Source organism: Phaethon lepturus, unplaced genomic scaffold (assembly GCF_000687285.1).
Source record: "Phaethon lepturus isolate BGI_N335 unplaced genomic scaffold, ASM68728v1 scaffold18414, whole genome shotgun sequence".
Taxonomy (NCBI): domain Eukaryota; kingdom Metazoa; phylum Chordata; class Aves; order Phaethontiformes; family Phaethontidae; genus Phaethon; species Phaethon lepturus.
In genome coordinates, this window is record NW_010537199.1 from 24,435 (window position 1) to 46,624 (window position 22,190).

Consider the following 22,190-nt stretch of genomic DNA (forward strand, 5'->3'; position numbering starts at 1 on the left):
CAGTGCCAGCTGCACTCCTCCATCTTGCCTTTATCAGGCTCTAGTTCTTATGGCTATGCAGGTACCATGCAAATACACTGCCACATCAGGTACACCAACGTGTTTCCGTTACAGGTCTAGATTCCAGGAACTTTGCTGTAGAAGGCCAGTTCCTTCAAACTGAAGCAGTTTTGTCAAAACCACAATTTAAAAACTGTTTCAGTGTTTAAAAAAGAACTAAACAACAAAAGTACAAAGTGCTACTATTTCGTATCAATCTTGGCTCCCTGCTCTGAGATGGTGTTAATGAAGTTTAATTTGCTAGAGCTATACTTTTCTCCAAAGGCTTTATTTTCAGCTGATAAAATGCAGGTGCACGTTTTTTAAAGATTTCAAGAAATGCTTAGAGAAATTAAATAAGCATAGTTATGTTTATAGATATATATAGGAATTTAGTTTTGTTTGTAGGCATTTTAATATGATTCGGCAGCAAAAAACATCAAGAAGTTGGTCCAAAAAAGAAGCCCAGCAGAAATACAGAATTTTTTCTTCAGCTTTGTTTGACTTCTGAAGAAACTACACAGACTTGTGCAATATCATCATACTCATATGTTCTCTTCAAAAATGTGTCTGTAAGTCTTAAGCCAGAAACACTCTAGAAAGGGAAAATATTCATAAGAGTTATTAGAAAGAATTACTGAGCTTATAAAACAGCAATTTTACTACAAAACTATGCTATAAAGACTTACTTGCAATCCCTGCACTGAAGACAACAATGTAAGTGCAAGATGGAGGGATGAACTTGGGTGCAGCTTTCCAAGTTGCCTTCCTGAAACTCCACACCAGTGGATGGAATTAGTATTGCACATTTCTAAAACCAGATCCATAGTCCTTTCACTGCTAGAGGAAATTGAAAAACAGGAGTAAACCTGTGGGCTTTTTCTAAGCATTCAAGGACTGCAGACATAAAAGCTTGATTGTTTATTATTCTGGTTATTATTAATCAAGCATTTAGAAAATAATTATAAGGTGGCAAGCAAGATTTAATGTGATGCATAGTAATTCAGTTGCATATAGCTTTGTCTGACACAAGCATTCCATCATGGGTTTAGCAATAACTGGATAGCACAAGATTTTGGATGGAGCACAAGATTTTCCTGAGAAGTATCAGCAAACCAGACACATGCTTTAGTCCCTGTCTTTAACTTCTATTCGGAATTATTTTATTTGTCACTTTTGCAACTCTTTTATAAAGGGCTACCATAGATCCTACTGTAAACAGAAATCAAGTCAAAACATGAATAAAGACATACAAAAGACTACTACATTTAGCAGGCATTCTAGCAGTGGTGCAGAACTAACGGTAAAACCAGACTGAATACAAATGGCATCATTTATTCTGATAAAATTACTTTTAGTTATAAGAATCCTGTATATGCATTCATTTCATTATTCGATGAACTAAGAAGAACTAGGACAATTTGTGATATAAGTATGGGGTGCAATCTTAAATGGTATGGCAGCTAGTGCCATGGAATTCCACTACAGGTTTTTGGCAATCTCCTAGTTCAAACAGTATTAGCAGATCATGATGGGATGGAAGGGTGGGTTTGTTTCTTTTGGTTTTTAAAATCATTGTAATCCAAAAGACGTGTTTCAAGTAATAGACCAGTAGTTTCATGTTGCTACAACTCACAGTAAAGACCAGGTTTGAACTGTTTCAGGAGAAAGTGTTGAAAAATGAAACGAAGACAGCCACAACTTACCCACTCAGGAAAAAGCACAAGAATCACATGACATCATTACCTGCAGTTTGTTATTTTACATGTAATGTCAAAAGGTTCTTCCAAATTTACAGTGTCTGGTATTGTCTCCAAGGAAAGCCTTACATCACCATAACCAGGAGCCTGAGAAGGTAAAAGAACACATTCTCAGATGCTGGATAGTAAAATTGAATTTTTTACCACTCAATTTTTCTTTTACTGCAACAAGCTTAGAATAAGATGAATTTGAAGAAAGATCAATTTTTCATGCTTTTGATTTGTACTCAAATTACAGCAGTGCTTATCCACTACCAAGGACTACCTTCTGGATAGGTTTAACAATTCATCAGACAAGGATGATCTGTCCAGTTTACTTATCGGAAATGATTCACATTTTATGACTTTTATAACTTTTCCAGATAGTTCACATCCTTGAAGTTTAACTACCCATATAAAGCTGATCTTCCCAGGAACTGTATTTTAAGACTTTTGTGTCAGACAGGTAACAGATACTATGGACAATGTAAGTATAGTTTTCCTTTGTAAACCTACCACTACCCCACATCCTAAGAAATAAAAGATCATTCATTCTCCTTACCATTTCAGTCATCCAAGCCTCTGCCAAAATAATACGTGCCACCAATTAGAAAGGCACGATAGGAACACTTGTCAACTATCCCAGTTCTGTCAAGAACCAAACACATTTCATATGGTCTGCTAAGAAACCTATGATAAATGTCCTAGTTACTACTAACCAGGGCTGGTCCAAGATGGTAACCTGCATATAAAAAGTTTTAGATTTTCAATCCCCACAAATTATAGAACCTAAGGAAAAAACAAGCTGAAAATTTTTCCTGCCTGACAAGGCATAGTTGTGACACGTTTCTGCTAATAGAAGGATGCTGTAGTAGAAGTTACATTTACAGATCAAGTAAAAGATACACCCAGAGGTCCAGAAAGCCAGTGACTGACAGGTTGGGAACAGGTTTTAGTGAAACATACTTAATTACAGACTGTAGACAAGTGACATTTTAGAAAGCATATTAAATTGGACATTAGTGTGAGCAAAAGTATGACAAACCTAAGGGAGATTTCCAATCAAATGAGCAACATAAGTTTGGAACCTTTCAAGAACAGAAAGTAACTAGCCAGCACTGGAAAAAGGCACACATTTTCAGCTGTACCACGTGACAGGAAGGAATCTACTGAAAAATTATACCCAGTTCCCTAAATGACAGGTAGTTTGCCATAACATTAGACTCTGAAGAGAGATACATTAAGAAAAAAAAAACCCAAACAATAAAAGCAGTATTTTATTACCAGCAATTGACCAAATCAAGACAGGATCAGAGCAAATGAGAAGGCCTAAACCAGCACATACCTGTTGGCCTTAATGAGGTATCTGCAAGAACTGATGGCTAGAGTGAAAGGCTTTACAGTAACACCAAAGGGAGGAACATAGTTTTCATCCAAAAATGAGATAATTGCTCAGAGTATAGCATCAACTAGACAATTTCTCGCTTGTGCTACTCAAGAACAGTGCTCTTTAACTTCAGATTCATTCTAGTCTAGTCCCGGATTGAATGCCCGTGAGCAGGTAGAGCACCCCTGGCATATTGTGGGCATACATCTGTCCGGTTTAACATCACCCAAGAAAGAATGTAGTTGTGAATTCCAAGACTACTCCACAAAAAAAACCAAAATTATGGTATTTGGGTGTTATCAAGGATACTTGTTTCAAAAGTACATTCCTGATCTGAATCAAAACAATGACTGAGGGGCACAGTACAGGTAAAATTCTGGCCCTGTGGGGAAAGAATGGTTATAGAGCTAGTAAATGGATTAGGAGGAAAATGTTGGAAGGTGAAAGGAGCCTAGAAATGAAATAATCTGATAGCACTGAAAAGAGGAGAAGACAAGAGGGAGTTGTATCACAACTTGAAGAAGAAAAAAAAACCCCACAAAAACTGCTGCTTTTCCAAAGATGTTGCTCAAAGTACACAAAATAGCTCATACTCCTCTGTTAATCAGAAAACAATGACAGATGACTAAAACTAATCCTGGAGTGTGAAGGTATGTTAGTCACCACTGTGTATCAACTGCAATTCTCCAAGGTTCAAGAGGGGATGCAGGTTGAGAGAATACTGATTTAGGGAGAGAAAAAAAAAAATCTGCCTTTAAAGAGAAATGATAGAAAAGGTCAGATGAAAATGAGACAGTTTTAACTTAAAAAACAAGCAACAAGATTCAAAGTAACAGAAGTAACTAAGTTTAGAAAAAAAGGGCAGCTTATAATTTGATGGGGTTATACATATCCTTAACACCTCAATTAAAAACAAAGAAGTTTTAGTGACTTAGCTGTGAATTTCCAGGATCCAAGTTTGCTTGCCTAATTCCAAGTCAATGTGATTTTCCTACAGAATTGCTTGATTTACTAGATGATGGGGGCAGAGACAGAAGCCGAAACCCAATTACAAGCATTGTAAACTCAGACTGATTCCATTGTCAAAGCTTTTTTACTTCTCTCTCATACCATCCTCAAGTCAAAAGATGTAAGTCAAGTGTAGGCATTAGACTAGACAGGCTGTGGAGCTCACTTAAGCCAGCAATTACAACTTAAAATTCAGGAGCAATTTATAAATCAACCAGAACAAATTCAATCAAAACTGTGGACACGAAAGATAAGTAGTATTATCCTATACATAAAAATTGTTACTCAAAGAAGCCAAAACGTCTGTATGAGTTAGGGAGCACACTTCTGTGTCAACATCTGGCACACTTAAAGGAGTTCTTTTGTCAGTGCTTTTCAGTTTGTTGCCAAACAGCATCCAGGTTAATTTTATTGTAACCAGTGTATTTGCTATATAGGTTGCTCAATTCTGGCAATTCAAGTGCACAATCCATTAAGTTATATTGTTCAGTGCTGTGAAAAAAGAAAGAACCATGTTATAGGCCAGAAAACAGAACCTCAAGAAAACAAAAGATGTTGCCATTCACATGACCAAAAGGAACAAGAATGTTTATGTTCAGCTGCAGTCCCTTGGAAGTGCTTTTTCCACACTTCACTGACCAAATGTATTAAATAACTTTCTCGAATACATACAGAAACACATGTATTCAGAATGAGTTCTGGAAAGTAAGCAGCTTAAACTTCTCCTTCAAGTTATTATTAAATTGTTCACTGAGTTGCCTTAAAAATGGATGCTAAGTTAAATTGATGCTTAAGTTAAACTTACCATTCTTTGGAGCTGGCTAGTTTGCAGCCTTCCTCGTTCACCCAGATTAGTTTTCCATACAATGTCTAATTTACCAATCACTGTTACACCTTTAATTACTCCAGCTTTCTCTGCAAATTCTTGCTTTGGTTTTAGGCAGTATAAGTATTGACGTGTATCCATAGGTTGTAAGTAAGTCCTTGAGCCAAAAGTAGACTCACTAAAAGAAGAAAACATTGGGTCTTAATTTAAACAGTTATTTTTAAGACGACTGAAGAACCCAACCTTTTTTCTCCATCCCTCACCAGTCTTACTGTGTATTTTATTCATGGCAAAACACATAGACTATTTTTTTCACAACAGAAAACAATTCTAGAATTTATGTAGCATCAAGGAACAAGGGGGAAAAAAAACAATGCATCTGAGCCAGAAAGAACTAAGGTGAAAATCCACTTTGCTACATTATAATTTGTTATCTGGCATCTTAGCATTTAAACAACAATACTGGTAATGTTACTTCTGCTATTTGGTTCCCTCCCAGTAAATCTGGGTCATAAGCCTAAAATTCCCATTCAGGACAAGAACTGTCACAGCAGATGCAAACACTTTGTAAGAAAAATGCTCCACTATGCTGCAGGTGAACCCTTTGACAGCAAGGAGAAGACAGAATTTTTCACTTCAGCTCCCATTGCAGAAGCACCCAAACATCACCTCCTCCAAAAACCCAAGCAACTGCAAAGCACAAACAGGCAAAATTAACTTCTACCCAGGTATCACAAACTTCTGTAAGCACAACAGTTTACTGAACACAGTAGACATTCTGGTATTTGGTGTTTTACTAATTAACACTAAATGACATTTATTTATTTCAGCATGACAGATTTTTGTATTTCATGATCCTATAAGGGTGTTTAAGGGTGTTCCACTGATTCACCTTGACTGCTGCCTTGATAGATCTTGATCGGAACAAATGAAAACAGTTACCAGTCTACTAGACGGAAGCAGGAAGTCAGATGGGTCCTGTAAGGCTAAATATGTATGCACAGATAAGTCACAACCAGATGGGGGCTCAATTTTATATGGGAAATACTGAAAAAGTATGTTTCATGTTATCATGTAATAAATGTTACCAATTATTTGGAGAGTAAGCTGGGGATTTCTCTACTAGGTAGAATTACAATGTTTTAAGAATAGTATCTATAAAAAGAAAACTAACAGCTTTTCCAGCTGAATACATAAAAGGAATTTGATCTCTTTAATCAAGCCAAGTACAATCCTTCTGTTACAGACAACTCACTAACTGTAATGCTTATGCCTCATGAAATCATAATACAGTGTTTCAAAGTCAAATATCCCAAATGTGAACATACCTTTCCCCTGCTGTGTCAACTGTGTTCAGTTCTGCAACGTTGTACATCATAGATGGCTCTAAAGACACCTTCTCCATAAACATTGGAGAGGTAGTGATATTCTGAATCTGAGCTTCCAGAAACACTTCATCTGTCTGAAAAAAAACAAAAGTGCAAGTTTATGAAAATGTGATTAGTGTTATTAAAAAAGAGTAGACAGTCCTATTGTTAAAAAAGTCATATGTGTTTAGTTCATGCCTGCAAATCAAATTAAAGTAATTAATGCAAGAAAAAAACCTTAATCCCAGTAACAACAGGAGCAAAAGTGTTAGTCAACAGATATCTTGCCAAACAATGGATGTGGGATAATTTCACTATGCTCTGGCTATTGCTTATTTGTAACGCATTAGATCACCACTTCCCAAGTCTTTCATCAACTCAACAGCAACTCAAGTTTTAATCCAAATTTTTAAAAAAGAAAAAATAGAATAAATGGTAAGGAATTGCAGTGCACAACAACATGCCATGCCAGATTACTAGTGCATCGAGATGTATAAAAAAATTGAAATAAGTGTTTGTTTAACTGAAATAAAATCAGGTACATGCTGTGAGATTTTATTCTGAAACACTGATGTACTGGCTAAAAAGCAAAAACCAGTCTCCTCTCTCCCAGCTGCATCATGCCAATGGTTACCAATATTATATGCACCCAAAAATTTAACTGATGCTCTACCCTCAAAACATCCTGTAAGACACATCTGTTAGATAAAGCTTGTGCCTGAAGGTGGTATATAAAGACCAATTCTAGTACAGGAATGAAAGATAGAGACTATTAAATTTCAGAAACTAAAAAAAAACTAGAGGTGTTTGCCTCACTGCCTCTGTGGAACTGCGGACCAGTGAAGTCACTTTGCAGTTCTAAAATTTCAGGATAGAATAATTACAGAAGGCTCAGTCTACTAGAGATACAAGCCCCTGGAGAAATGAACAACAAAACCAAAGAAATGCCAATTAAAAAAAGGGTGCATGCACACCAAATCTGCATTTACAAGAGAGTTACTGATTCAGGCAATTGGACTAGATGGTCTTTGTAGGTCCCTTCCAACTGAAATATTCTATTCTGCAAGTTCAGTATGAAGCAGTTTAGGTATTTTGTTATGATAAATTTTTTAAAAAGTGTTTTTATGGCGAAGGTAGAAGGAAGCTTAATTTCTTTTTAATTGGTGTAAAAAAAATGACTTCATTATACAAATGGAGTCCTGCTTGTAAGTCACAAAACAAAAGCAGGACAAAATAGTAAAAATATTTTTGGTCTCAAAAAGCACTGTATTAGGAGAAATAGGGAATGGTACAGGGAATGGTACTGGAACTGTTTGTTGTGCCTGATAAACACATTAAACACAAACCAGCTGATAGCATATATATAGTAATGAAAACTGTGCAAGCCCCATGGGTTAGAGACAGACCTCACACTTGCAGAAGGAGCTGGAAGTAACCCCAACTAAACCATGTCTCTCAGTAATCATTACTACTACTACCTGTCACTTGATTGCTACTGTTTATATCCCATAAATCCATTGCTCAAAGTGTCCATTTACCCAAATTTTAGTTGTTTTCAATGCAGCAACCATAAGCAGAGATTTAGAAAAAGCTAATTTGAAAGGGAAAAGAAAAACCAAGCAGCATAATGAAAAAGCAAGTTAGTTTTGTGTTATTCCTAAATTGCTTTAATACCACATGGTTTAAAAAAAGATAATCCTTAAGTACTTCAAAATAATGCAGTTTATGTTAATACAAGCCACATCTTAAAGTGAAACTAGACTGCAGAAGTATCATACTAACTCATCAACTATCACATGCAGTTAGAAGTTGGAAAGTGCAGTTCCAGCTAGTGAAAGGAAGGAAGAACATCCAATTGCTGCTCTCTCCTCAAACCCACTGTCTCCACCAACCAGACATGAAAAGTTCTGTCACAGCTTAGACAAGCAGTGTGGTAGTAAAACCTACATTTCTATGTGTCAAAAGCAGGAAATTTTTAGTAGGGATTAACTCCTGTTTTCAGCTAATGAATCTAGTCAAATTTTAGTGAGGTATTTTATAAAAGGACCCCCACAAGCAAGAGTCTGTAATAATCAACTTGTAGTTTCAACAATGGGTATTAAAGAAAGAGCTAACCATTTAAATGATTAGCTGCACATATAAAGATGAGAAGACATCAGTTCATGATAGGCAGAACAAACATTGCTTTTCCATTATGTTTTTAAAAGAACGTCAACAAGCACAGATACAGATAGGCAATTAAAAAAGCATACACATTTATAAAAAAATAAATAAAATTACCACAGAACTGAGGTCACTCTAATGGGAAAATAAAAAAAGAACACATTAGAGAAATTAGGGTTAAATGTTAAAGAAAAAGGAGGCTAACTTTCAAACAAAATGCATTTCTGCATTTTTTTTGCACCATCTAAACAAGATAGCATTAGTAAGACAGAAACATAAATAAAAATGGATGCAAACAAGGATGACATCTGCATTTCTAATAAGTTATAGCTAGTATGTTTACATGGTTTACTAGCTTTGCTTCAGAACCAACCCAAAGTAGAACCTAAGGCACAGAAGTCACAGATAAGATATGGTAGAACAAACTGACCCCAAAAAAAAGGAGTTAGTTTTTGAGTAAGTTTAAAGTTTGTACTGAATTTAAATCCATGCAATGAGTTGTACATGAAATGGAAAAACAGTCCTTGTCATTTTACAAATAATTTGACGTATCCACATATATAAGGTCTTGAAATAAAAATAATGTGGTAATTCATTCTAGCAAAGCTACAATACTGCAGCTTATAAAAAATTTTGCATAATACAATCAGGAAAAACTCATTTCTGAATATCCATCATTCCAAAACCCAACTTTAATTGCAAACTTTGTTTTCTTAAGTGTCTGCATATTTATCTCCATATGAATGTTTGCAGGAACAGAACCTTTTACAGAGCCTTTTCCAGGGGACAACAAAGTCAGTGACAGACTTTCTATAGACTGGGGCAGGTAATTCAATCTCAGGACTGCAGCAGGTTAGGGCGACAGGGCATGCATTCTATGCACGAATTTCAGCAATCAACTTGATTTGGATGCTACTGCAATACAAGCAACAAGCAAGAAAATTAAGGTTCAGCGTCATTCCTTGTCTTAAAAAAACTGAAATTATGGATTATAATTTCTTGTAGAAAATAATTTTAGTGACAGATTTTATGGATAGTATGGCATCCATGATATTAATGGTAACAGTTTAACTAGTTAGTCAACTTTTAAAGACCCTTAGTTAACTAATAACTGACACATACCGATTTTTTTTTTCTCCCCTGCCGCCAAGGATAACAGTCTTCCCTAATATTCAGGTCTTTGTGCTTTGACAGTAATGTAGTATCACATACAACATCTAACCAATGGCTTCTTTCTAGGTTTTTAAATTTTATTTGACTTCTGTGATCAGAACACATAGCAGCACTTCATATACTTTCAGAAATTATATGTAGAATCATAGAATAGTTTGGGTTTAAAGGGACCTTTAAAGGACATCTAGTCCAACCCCTCTTCAATCACCAGGGACATTCCCAGCTAAATCAGGTTGCTCAGAGCCCTGTCCAACCTGACCTGGAATGTTTCCAGGGATGAGGCATCTACCACCTCTCTGGGCAACCTGTGACAGTGTTCCGTTACCCTCAGTGTGAAAAGTTTCTTCCTTAGATCTAGTCCAAATCTACCCTCTTTTAGTTTAAAGCCATGACCCCTCATCCTGTCAGAACAGGCCCTGCTAAAAAGTTTGTTCCCATCTTTCTTCTAAGCTGCTTTAAGGCCTGAAAGGCTGCCATAAGGTCTCCCTGGAGCCTTCTCTTCTCCAGGCTGAACCACCCCAACTCTCTCAGCCTGTCCTCACAGGAGAGGTGTTCCATCCCTTGGATCCTTTTGGTGGCCCTCCTCTGGACCCTCTCCAACAGGTCCATGACTTTCCTGTGCTGAGGGCTCCACAGCTGGATGCAGGACTCCAGGTAGGATCTCAGAAGAGTGGAGTAGAGGAGGAGAATCCCCTCCCTCAACCTGCTGGCCACCCTTCTTTGGATGCAGCCCAGGACAGGGTTGGCCTTCTGGGCTGTGGGCACACATTGCCGGCTCATGTCTAGCTTTTCAACCACCAGTACCCCCAAGTCCTTCTCAGCAGGGCTGCTCTCAATCCCTTCATCCCCCAGCCTGTACTGATACAGGGGGTTGCCCCAACGCAGGTGCAGGAGCCTGCATTTGGCCTTGCTGAGCCTCATGAGGTTCACACAGGCCATTCTTGTCCAGATCTCTCTTGATAGCATCCTGTCCCTCAGGTGTGTCATCTGCAACATTCAGCTTGGTGTCATCTGCAAACTTGCTGAGGGTTCACTTAATCCCACTGTCTATGTCATCAATGAAGGTATTAAAGAGTACTCATTCCAATACAGACCCATGAGGGACACCACTCACAGATCTCCATCTGGACATTGAGCTATTAACCACTGCCTTCTGGATGTGACCATCCAATCAATTCCTCATCCACCCAACAATCCACCTCTCTACAATTTAGAGAAAAGGATGTTGTTGGAGACCACGTCAAAGGCCTTACAGAAGTCCAGGTAGACAACATCCATAGCTCTTCCCTTGTCCACTTGATGTGGTCACTCTATCGTAGAAGGCCACTAGGTTGGTCAGGCAGGACGTGCCCTTGGTGAAGCCATGCTGGCTGTCTCAAATCACTTCCCTATCCTCCATGTGCCTTAGCATAGCTTCTACAAGGATCTGTTCCATGATCTTCCCAGGCATAGAGGGGAGGCTGATGGGTTGGTAGTTCCCAGGGTCCTCCCTGCTATGCTTTTTAACAAAGGGTGCAATGTTTCCTTTTCTCCAGTCTGCAGGGACTTCATCTGACTGCCACGACTTTTCAAATATCATGGAGAGTGGCTTGGCAACTACATTGGCCAATTTCCCTCAGGACTCATCAGGTCCCATAGACTTGGGTATGTCCAGGTTCCTCAGGTGCTTTCAAACCTCACCTTCTTTTACAGTGGGAAGGACTTATATGAGTGGTACTACATCAGTTTGTTAGGTAAATTGTTCAGTTAATATAATCCAAAAATCTTTGAAAAAATTTTTTAATCAATCATATGGATACTATGGTAATGGGAGTTGCATAAATTCCCAAACAGGAAGAACAAAAGGCAAAGGAGGATTTCAAAACCTTTACAGAGAAAAAAGAAAGCCAAAGCCAAAAAAACCACAAATACAAGCTGAGACACCAAAGGTTCTCATAGATCTTTATCATGAGGGATTGGTGGCTATTGAGGAATCCAATTGAGGAATGGAGTTTAAGTCCTTTATCAAGGCCAGTAGTAAAACAATTTTTCTTAGAAAACAACACTTTTGACCTATGTCAAAAGTTTGCCCAGAATTTATGTTAGAGGTTTTTACTTCTATTCATTATGAATTGTTTCAGCACAAAACAAGGTTTATACATGAAGTATAGACAGACAGCAACATTTAATATAAGATTTCTCTTCCCCTATCTGAAACAATAATACAGTCCACGCACAAAATGGAGGTTTATTTTGTTGCCACAGGAATTACCTAGTTTAAGATTATTTTTATTCTTAAGTCACAGCAGTAGACATTTCCAGACATTCTCATTTGTGGATAACACCAGTTCTATAAAGCACCAGTTGTATGTGATTATGTTCTGACCCTACTCAGGTATTTCACACCTGGTCAGCCTAAGGATTAAAGCCTGTGGCCTAGATACATGTACCAAGATATCTTTATGAAAATGTTTTTTTCTTTTCCTCTGTACTATGATATTTAAATCACTTGACTTATGCCTTGATTACCCTCCCTCTAAATAAATTACACACTATGTATTAAATGTCTCATAATTTACATCCTATTAGTCCAAAGCAGAGAGAAAAACCTTTATGTGACATTTCCTGCACAACTCTAAACAAGACAGATATTTGCACCTGGAACCCTCATTTGCAGAGCAGAAATTCTTATCTGTTATTTCTCCCTTCTGTTTTCTCTATTGATACTGTCAGAAAGGGACAAAAATATACCTTTCACACCTCTATAGCCATAATTTTGCATGAGGAACCCCAGGTGTGACTATGATGGAGATAAATAATTAGAACGATAGGTTTGGAGACTCTCTGCTTTTCTACATGCAAATTCATAGCACATATCTACTTAGTTAAGAACAAACAGGAGAGCAAAACATTTTCCACTTATCACAAGTTATTTTTCACATTGCCAAAATTCCATATGTTTTCTTCTCCTCTCACTGACACCTTGGTCTTTTTTCTCCCATCTACTATTCAGGGCAACATAGAACATCTACAACTGCACTCTATCTTTTAAACCTTTTCAAACAAACTGTTTAAGAATACTAATTAAGGTTTTCAACCAAATGAAGAGCAGTGTACTAGTTCACCATATTTCAGGGGTTATGGAAAAAGTTTAATACTCAAAATGGAAGCTCTCTAAGTCCTTTGGAAGTATCAGTATGAACTTTGTACAAAGAGTACAGAATACAATGCTCACAAATTTAAGGTCCCTGCTTTGTGATAGTGAGCAATTAAGTGATAATGACAGAAACAAATGTCCTAACTTCCTATGTAATGAGATATTGTAAGTTTATACCTTACAACAGACCTATATAATACACATATCCATAGGGAATGTCTAGAAATAAAAAGAACACTATATAATTTGTAAGTTTCCACTATCTGTGTCACCTTCAGTTGAAATTCTTACCATAAATAGCCAAAGATAGATGCCTAAATATGCCCAAATAAATATACAAGGCATATATCAGGTCATTTAGTTTTGAAGCACTCTATATAACTGCCACAAACCTAAAAATTAATTTTAGGTAACCTAATTCAAGTTTCCTCAATGTAAATATGACCCCTCTGCTCAATAATTTAAATCTAAATTTCCCCAGTCTGGTAAATTATTACCTGCTTTGTGAACAAATAATCTCCCTTACAGTAAATACTCTATCAGCCTAAATATACAAGCAATAATTGAAAGTATTTTGAGTTCATGGGAAAGCAGAAGATACGCAAAATTGTCAGGACCTTAATGCAATTGACTGACATGTCTGCCTAGTTACCATCTCTTTCCCCACTTCATCAAAAGTACATCTATTTTTAAACTAAATTATATAAACCCATCACTTATTTTTATCTTTAGAACAAATTATCCTTCTCAGAAACATGTGTATTTAAGAATCTCTTTCAATTTAATCTAACCACCTAATGTGAAGTAATACACCCAGTACACCAAAACAAACCCAAATACATACAGGTCTCACTTACCTCAGCATTGTAGAATTTCGTTTTCACATCTAGTGGCTTAAGAACCTGTATGAAACGGAAAACAAACAGATTGTCAATTGGTTTCTCAGACACCTTTAGCATAAACTGTTTAAGTCCTAGGACCTTTACTAAATTGTTATTTTTCTTTTTGATATTATATAGAACAGGCACATAATTGAATATATGATACAATCAGCTCAGCTAAAACCTCATTATTCAGAGTATATATTTGCTGCTTCTTATTTGCATGCTTGACTGGTTTGCCATTAAACAGTTTTCTCAGAGTGAAAAATAATTCTCCACTTAAGCACTGGCTTTAGGAAACCAGACAAATCCAGTGCACTAAGTATATCTATGTCTTTAAAACAACATTACATCCATCTTGTATCCTGAAGTGGCCTGCACTTGCTTTCAAATCTGAGCAAGAACCATGTAACATTTACAAGTCTTTCAGTGTTGTGCAACAAACAAAAGTTGCTCCAGGCTTCTAAAAATGAAAGAAATAGAACTATTGATGTGATTAGCTTAACCAACGAACCATTACTAGGCTCCACTTCCTTCTTGAAAATGCAACTGTTGCAAGAAATGAAAAAGTCTATAAATCATGGCATTAAATCAGTAAAACAATTTGATGATACAAAAGGTGATAATAAAGTGTTAGTTCTTAAGTGCTTGAATTTTGTGCATAAAGCCACTACAGTTAACACATTCAAAAATGAAATGGATATACACTGACGTAACTGGGAGAAATAATCTTCTGTTATACTTGTAAGGAAACAAATTTAAATTATATCCTGAAGACATTTATTTCCCTTTATGCAGGGACACTTTTATTTTATTTACATAAGTATACTGCATCCAAAGACAACCCTGAAGTTCCAAGTTGTGAATAAATTCTTTAGCCCTGAAGAATTCAAGATTAAAAAGTAGTCTTCACAAAGATTTCTGCATGGTTGAAAAAGAAGCTGTTTAACACCAACTATAATACTGGTTCAACATAAAAGATCCTAGAAAACATAACTGAAAAAACTGAGAATCTGTCAAAGAGAAAATGTGGTTTTTTGTTATAAAATAGCTGGTGGCATCTCAATCACTAGCAGCCATTAATTCCCATTGTAAAGACATTGTTCAGTTTTCTGAAATGTTTTTTTTTTCCCCTCTTCAGACTTTCTAACACATGTCTCCATGTCATATTCAAAAAATAACAACCAAAATTGCTCCGTGAAGTGTTTTTCTCATAATGAATCAAAGAGTATTTACAGAATGCTGTTAAAGTGTATATATACTTTTTGAGAAGCTCTTATGCTTCCTTCCTTGAAGGAAGAGCTTCAAGTTTGAACAGATAGTTGACCTTAGCTATTTTGACATTAAAGCTGCCTGTATTGGATTCAGTCAAAAAAATAGAAATTACAATATGCATGTAGACACCTCAAAAATGTGCACAAATGTCCTGGTTTCAGCTGGGATAGAGTTAATTTTCTTCCCAATAGCCAGTATAATGCTCTTTGCTGAATCTGGGGTGAAAATAATGTTGATTTTTTCAGTTGTTGCTAAGCAGTCCAAGAGTGTTCAGCTTCTTGTGCTGGCCTGACAGCAAGAAGGCTGGAGGTGTCAGGGAAGCTGGGAGGGGACACAGTCAGGACAGCTGACCCAGGCTGGCCAAAGGGATATTCCATACCATATGATGTCAGGCTCAGTATATAAACTGGGGGAGTTGTCCGGGAAGGGCCACTGCTCAGGAACTGGCTGGGCATCAGTCAGCAGGTGGTGAGCAATAGCATTGTGCATCACTTAATTTGTATATCCTTTCACTATTATTATTTTTTTCCTTCCTCTTCTATCCTATTAAACCATCTATCTCAACCCACAAATTTTACTCTTTTTCCCCTCAGTGCCTCCCCCATCCCACTGGGGCAGGAACTGAGCAAACAGCTGGGTGGTGTTTAGCTGCCTGCCACATTAAACCACAACAACAAATAAGTTGCCATATCAAATCTAAAGGAGACAAATCGACATCTTCAACAAGGCTCTGGCAAGAACAAGGGCAGGGAAGGGAGAGGAGATGAGAACTGGAAGCCTGTAGATGGGTACATTAGTCATCAGAAAAAGCAACAGAGGCACCAGAGGGACCAAATACTGAATTCATGGGGAAAAAAGAATGGAGAAATTCAAAGGGAAAGTTTCACAAGGACAGCAAGACAAAACAAAGATGAAAATCAGCTTCAATAAAGGTGAAGAAACACTTCATAGTTTCTGGGTTCAGAGGAGAGTGTAACACGAAAATTGATATGGACTGACTTTCCCTAGGATTGTCTGGAAACACCTTTGACTAATCAATACCTGCCATTTCAAGTCCACAAGTACTAACATCATTTGGGTGTTCTTTGTCTGCAGCACATGGCAATTTAGCCTTCTAGAGACTGAAATGCTTTTTTCTGAAGTATCTAGATGGAATACTAGAAAAGAGCAAAATGAAGTCACCTGCAACTTGCAAAAGATATGGGTCTCAATTATGTAAAAGCTCCTGTATTGCTAGACACTCTGTGAGAGTATCTAAAAATGTGTTCAGTAAACCATGTCACCTAATCCTCAATTCTATGAGAGGGAGCAAACAATTATCCAAGTCTCAGCATATTTCTCTAAAAAAATAAACATCCATTAAATACACAGCTCAAATAGACTCTTTCCTGACAGAACCAGTCCACAGGTAACAGTAATTTCCTGCTGTCCTCAGTTACTCTAATCTCAAGTCTTGAAATTTGTGCGGTGGAACAAAGTTATCTATCAATTACTTCTGTGGATATTAGTCAGATATAACGCATTAGACTTCTTCGCTTAGTTTCCTATAAAAACAAGCTGCTACATTCTAATTTAGAATAAAAGAAAAATCTTACAATCTAAACTCAAAGGTTAGATGTGTCAGAATGAACAATACTTGTTCTGTTTAAAAATAATCATAAAGCTGTCTGCTATGAAAAGTTTTTTTAATGAGTAGATTTTTCTTTCTCAATAATTGAATAAAAATAAGATGCAATATTAGTATTTCTGAAATGTTTAACTGCATGATAATTAGAAACCATCAGTTCATGTGAAGTTTGAAGAGGCAGTTCACTTTTAAAAGGCAAACATATTTTTAGTATGTAAAGGTGCTTTTGAAGTATCAGATTTTTAAAATGGGTTTTCAAGATTCGCTTACTAGAAGTAGAGAATACTTCATGCAATACCTGAAATTTGAAGAACTTTCTGAAGTACATCTTCTCTCCTGTCTGTGTAGTGTAACTTACTGCACAAACTAAGCTGAAAGAAACAAATTTTTAAAAAATAGTTTTTAATTACTTAATTTTATGCCTATATCAAAGCAGCAACAGAATAGCACGCATGTTTCATTTAAGCTCATTTAATCATAGAAAAATATAAAACGTTACATGTGTGTTCCTATCTCCTTTACTTCATGATGGATCACATCATCAATGCAACAGTCAGGTTTAAGTTCTGCCACTGCAGCACTAGAAGCTGAAAGGTTCAAGCGCTGAGAACTTGTCTGAAGATCAGCCTGGGGACAGAAAAACAAAGCATTGGTTAGAACTGCAGCTGCTTAGATCCATCTAAAGAAAAATAACTGATGTTATAAAGTTCTAGGTTTCACTGAGTATTTGGTACCCTACATGCTTTTATACATATAATCTAACCAAGATATGTTAAGATGATGAGATACTTGTCAAAGCTAAAGACAAGTTCTAAAATATATATAAATGGTCCAATCCTTCAACATGCAGCTTATAAAATCTCTATTTACTTTTTACATTGAGTTAGACAATGACTTCTGGAGTTTCTATTCTCAATGTAGTATTTGCCCAGCAGAAAATAAAAACATATGCACTAGAGAAGAACTCATTTGAAATATAAGCAAAATAGAAGTAAATGCATGCTTTACAGAAACTTCCTTTGATGCCCTCGTTGAAAGTGCAAGTAAGCAAATATAACTCCAATTTTTTTAGCTGTGGAAGTTTTGGTACACCAGTTCTCCAGAGAAGCTTTATAATATATCCATATTTTTAATACAATCCTACTTTTTCACTTTAATCTTTAAATATTTCTATCATAATTTCTAGTTTTATGTCTTATTGTTTCCAATTTCCAGCTATATTTTCTGGATTTGAAAAAGTGACAGGTATTTCCTAAAGTCTGTATGTTAGCATTAAACGCACAAGATATTGTCAGAAAACATACTCAACATTTTATTTTTTATAAATCCAGTAAGTAGGTTTATCTTCACATACCTTCACCAGTATGTCCTTGACAACTTGATTACTATCATTGTGTACACTAATGTAACTGGAAAACGTCTCTCCCAGAAATATATTTCTGGGTTTAAAAAGAAAAAAATGTTTAGTAACAGTTATTAAAAGAAACCAGAACATTTCACTGAAACCTCTTTAAGTTCTAATTAAAATGTATTGACAAACATGCACACACGTTTGCAGATCAAATCCTAAAAGTACATTGGCATTTTCACACCCATACTTCTAAATGTCATCCTTCTAAAATAAACAACTTCAAAAGAGACCAAACAAATCAGAATTTTTTTCTAGATAAAAATCTAAGATGAATAAGAACATGGCTTACAGTACCCATGAAAATCACTGCAGTAAACTCTGTTAGTATAAGATGTAGTTTATAGTAGTGGATTACATTAGAAATTCACCTACAGCTACAAATTTCTTTCCACTTTCAATCCTTATTACTGAGTCAGGCTACAGACAAGGAACACCACACAGCACACGTTTATACATTACATCACATTATAAATCAAGCCACAGATTATTTTTAAAAAAAACTAACATCTCATTGCATAATAATGATGTTCAAAAAGCAAGAAAAGTAATAAACACATTAGTGTTAAATGAATCCTAAACCTTGCATGTTACAGTTACAGTAATTAATTCTTACCCAAAGTTTTGAGGCAAAGTGAGCATTTCTCCTAACATCAAAGTTTCTGCTCCCTTTACAGTAGAAGGATCATCTTTCATGAGCTGGTTAAATAGATTACCTGTAGAAATATCAAATTGCCAATATCTAAGTATTCGCTACGTCTAAAGCTTGGTCTACATTTAAGTTATTTTATTTTCAACATACTTATTTTACAACCAACTTGTTTAGGGATGAAATACGTATCTATAGACTTGCCTATAAATTACAACTTACTTCCAAGCACTTGTGTCCAATGAATCATTCATTATACATATTGAAAGGTGCAATCTCAAAGGCATTGCTCAAATTAACACTGAACTTTAAGGGAAATTTTGCCCAAGTAAAGCACATTACATAACAGAACTAGTCAACCCCACTTACGTTCTTCCCCTGCTTGATTTGTATTTCCACACAACCCTCTTTTTTTGAATCTCTCCTTTGCATCTTTTATACTTGACTTCTAGACTGCAACTATTACTGGGGGACAACAAGGATTCCAGTTTATGACTGTACATCAAGCATAACACAATTCAAAAGTGGTGATTCTTGCAAAATCGTTTTCCATAGAACATACATATGTTGCTTCCAATTACCAGGGCATTTTCTCCAAGGTAAAGATAGTAACACCAAAATTTCTGCAATTACACATTTCTCTCACAACTGTCTTCCATTTTGTGTGTTAATTGCTCAGACTTTGAGGGCACATGTTTGCAGTATCATCACCATGCTTTCAAAGCTGTAGGACAAGAGTTGTATGGTGTACCATGGTATTATGCTATAGCCACTATCACTACCTGGTCATATGTACATGATAGTCAGTAGAAAATACATACCTGGCAAATCTCTTTCTTCACAAGTCACTGGAATATTAGTGAATAAAGTAGGTTTGGTTAGCCTCATCACTGAAAAAAAAAAATCAGAAAAACTATAGGTCAAGGAAAACAAGCATTTTTTAATTATTTTTTTTAAAGTATAATTTTGTCTTGCTCTCCTTCCACTAAAAAAACAACCACCACCAAATCTTAGCCTGAAAAAGGGTAGCACCCTTTTGGACCACCTGGTCATTTTTCCAATATAAGAAATTCCCTGCTACTCTTAGATCCAAGAGCACTCACTGGTAATGTCATTGCTCCCTCTTGCTTTATTCCCCTGGTGCACCAACATCCACTGCTTTCAGTCTTCTGTGTGAAAGGTCTTATACCTGATACTTGTTAACAGTGCTAAGTGCTTCGTGGACTTCAGAAGTCTACCAGTTTCTTTTTTTTTTTGTGGACACTTCTAGGCTAAGTGCCTGTTCTGTGATCCTCCTTGCTCTACAAATAGGACATAATGACCTAGTACAGACACTTTCAAACTCCAGGTTATTAGGAATTGCATTTACACCCTAATCTAAAACATATGCCAGATGGAGCTACAAGTATAAAAGCCTACACTATTTATACAACCACTTTTTCTTTTAGTTACAAACTTTAAACACAAACCAGCAAAACCACCACAAAAACCTCAGGAACACACACAAAAAAATACTTTGTCAATACTGACAAAATCAAAATCATTGAGATCTTGCTATTAAAAAAGTCTACTTCTAGTAAATGGTATTTTCAAAGGCTATTTTAATGCAGAATACTCAAAAGTACATTGTTTTTATTTGTATTACAGATTTAAGATGTTGCTGCTTAAAAGAATTCCTCCCTACTTATATAAACCAACAGCCCTAATCTTGCATGTAGCTTCTCAAAGCATTCACATGAAATGAAGCTGAGCATTTGTAACCTCAGGTGTTGAACCAACTATGTAAAAATCACTAATTTTTTTTTCTTCAAAACTTAGACATAAAATGATATCATTTCTGAAAACTAAAACAAAAAAAACAACGTATTTATCTTGGCTGCAACAAGTTGATCAACATTCTTGCACTGACACATGTATCGTGCTTTTATCTTATTGTACTTTTGTACATCTTGTATGTTCAGTCAGCATTTGCTATTTTCAGTTGTGTAAAACATTCAATTATTTCAATATACATTTGGGTGTGGTGTGCTGTATTAGTTCACAAGAACTTACACTACCATATAGCAGATCTATGCAAGTCAGCATCAACAGAAAATCATAGTTTTCACATGAAAAGGTAATACATTCTCTTTGCTATGATGAAAAGTTGAAAAAAAAGAGACCTCTGAAGGCTTAGAACCATGACATAAATAAAAAGTCCCAAAATACACAAAACAGTAAATCGAGAACCAGATTCAACATCAAAAGTGAGAAAGATAAATACTGAATTATGCATGCATAAGAACTAAACATTTCTTGAATAGTTCAAAATGAAAGTCTGGATTTCAGCTTGTACATCGGTGCTACCCAAGACTCTAATAATTCTGTAGAGAAACCAAATGTGGTGTTCCACTTTTTATTACATGATAGTTATGCAGCTGAGATGCTCACAGCTAACAGTACATGTATCATTATTTGCATACAAGCCAACCCAAAGAAGCAGAAAGCTGACAACTACCACTGAACAGTGAAACAGATCTCTCCTGTTTAGGAAGATATTTGTTTAGTCAGTATATTGAATAAATATAGTGGAAATATATTGTTGTCAGTTACCTAATTTTATTCACATCTCCAGTAAGCCCATATAAACTAGTACTTGCTGATTGCTTCTAAGGGAACAGCTACAGATCAAGTTTAGTCACATTTAAGACAATAAATAAACAAATAATCATGGAATGAAGTAAGAATCACAAATAAATTAAGATATGTAGTTATATGAAATAGGACTACTAAATGAATATTAGAAAATACTGTATCTTTGCAAGATGATCGCTCACCTCTAAGATCATCTACACAAAATACATTAAATAAAACTCAAAATCACACCTGCATTCTATTCCATTATATCTTTAAAAATGCTGACACACAAAGTAACTTTGTTACTATTAGTGCTGAGCTCAGAAAAATAATTTCCGTTAAATAGCTTGGCTATATAAACTTTACAACTAGTAATGACACTCAGTTACTCTAGACAACATTTTAGATCAGTTTTGCTAAGTGGTAATATTAACTGTCACAAACACCCTAAATGTCAATATTAGACTGTCTTAACATTCAGTCAGAGTTTATAAATACATATCAATGATCCAAACTGAGCAACATCCTTAATTTTAAACTATAAGAAGATACGTAATGCCTATAATAAAACATAATTATTCCAACTGTCAAAAGAAAAGTGTATGTAAGTCCAAGAGGATTTTATTTAAATTTTACACAGATGGACCTCTGTTATGCTTATGTGCACTTTTATTTAGAACGCTGTTAATGATAATCTAACTATCTTGAAATACCATTCCCTTACTTTCCCTGTTTTCATTTATTTTCCCCCCTTTTCCAGATGCCACAGACCTTGACCTCCAGCTACAGCAAAATTATCTGGAATTAGGAGGTGTGTCTAAGAGAAATACATACTATTGCAGTCATATTGAACCCAGTTTAACTGCTCTACTGACCCTCCAAACATTAAACTGAGC

At 35.9% G+C, this 22,190-nt stretch overlaps 1 protein-coding gene across 1 annotated transcript; it reads right to left on the minus strand.

Moving 5' to 3' along the window:
* Nucleotides 1-355: 355 nt before the first annotated feature.
* On the minus strand, nt 356-19,566 carry TRAPPC13 (trafficking protein particle complex 13). Its single transcript, XM_010286429.1, has 11 exons — nt 19,500-19,566; nt 18,646-18,745; nt 17,976-18,060; nt 17,121-17,248; nt 16,920-16,992; nt 13,696-13,740; nt 6,328-6,461; nt 4,979-5,177; nt 1,786-1,886; nt 729-879; nt 356-634 (listed from the first exon to the last, which is right to left on the minus strand). Exons 1-11 carry the CDS (start codon nt 19,564-19,566, stop codon nt 530-532), a joined length of 1,188 nt encoding a protein of 395 aa, XP_010284731.1. The 3' UTR covers nt 356-529.
* Nucleotides 19,567-22,190: the final 2,624 nt, after the last annotated feature.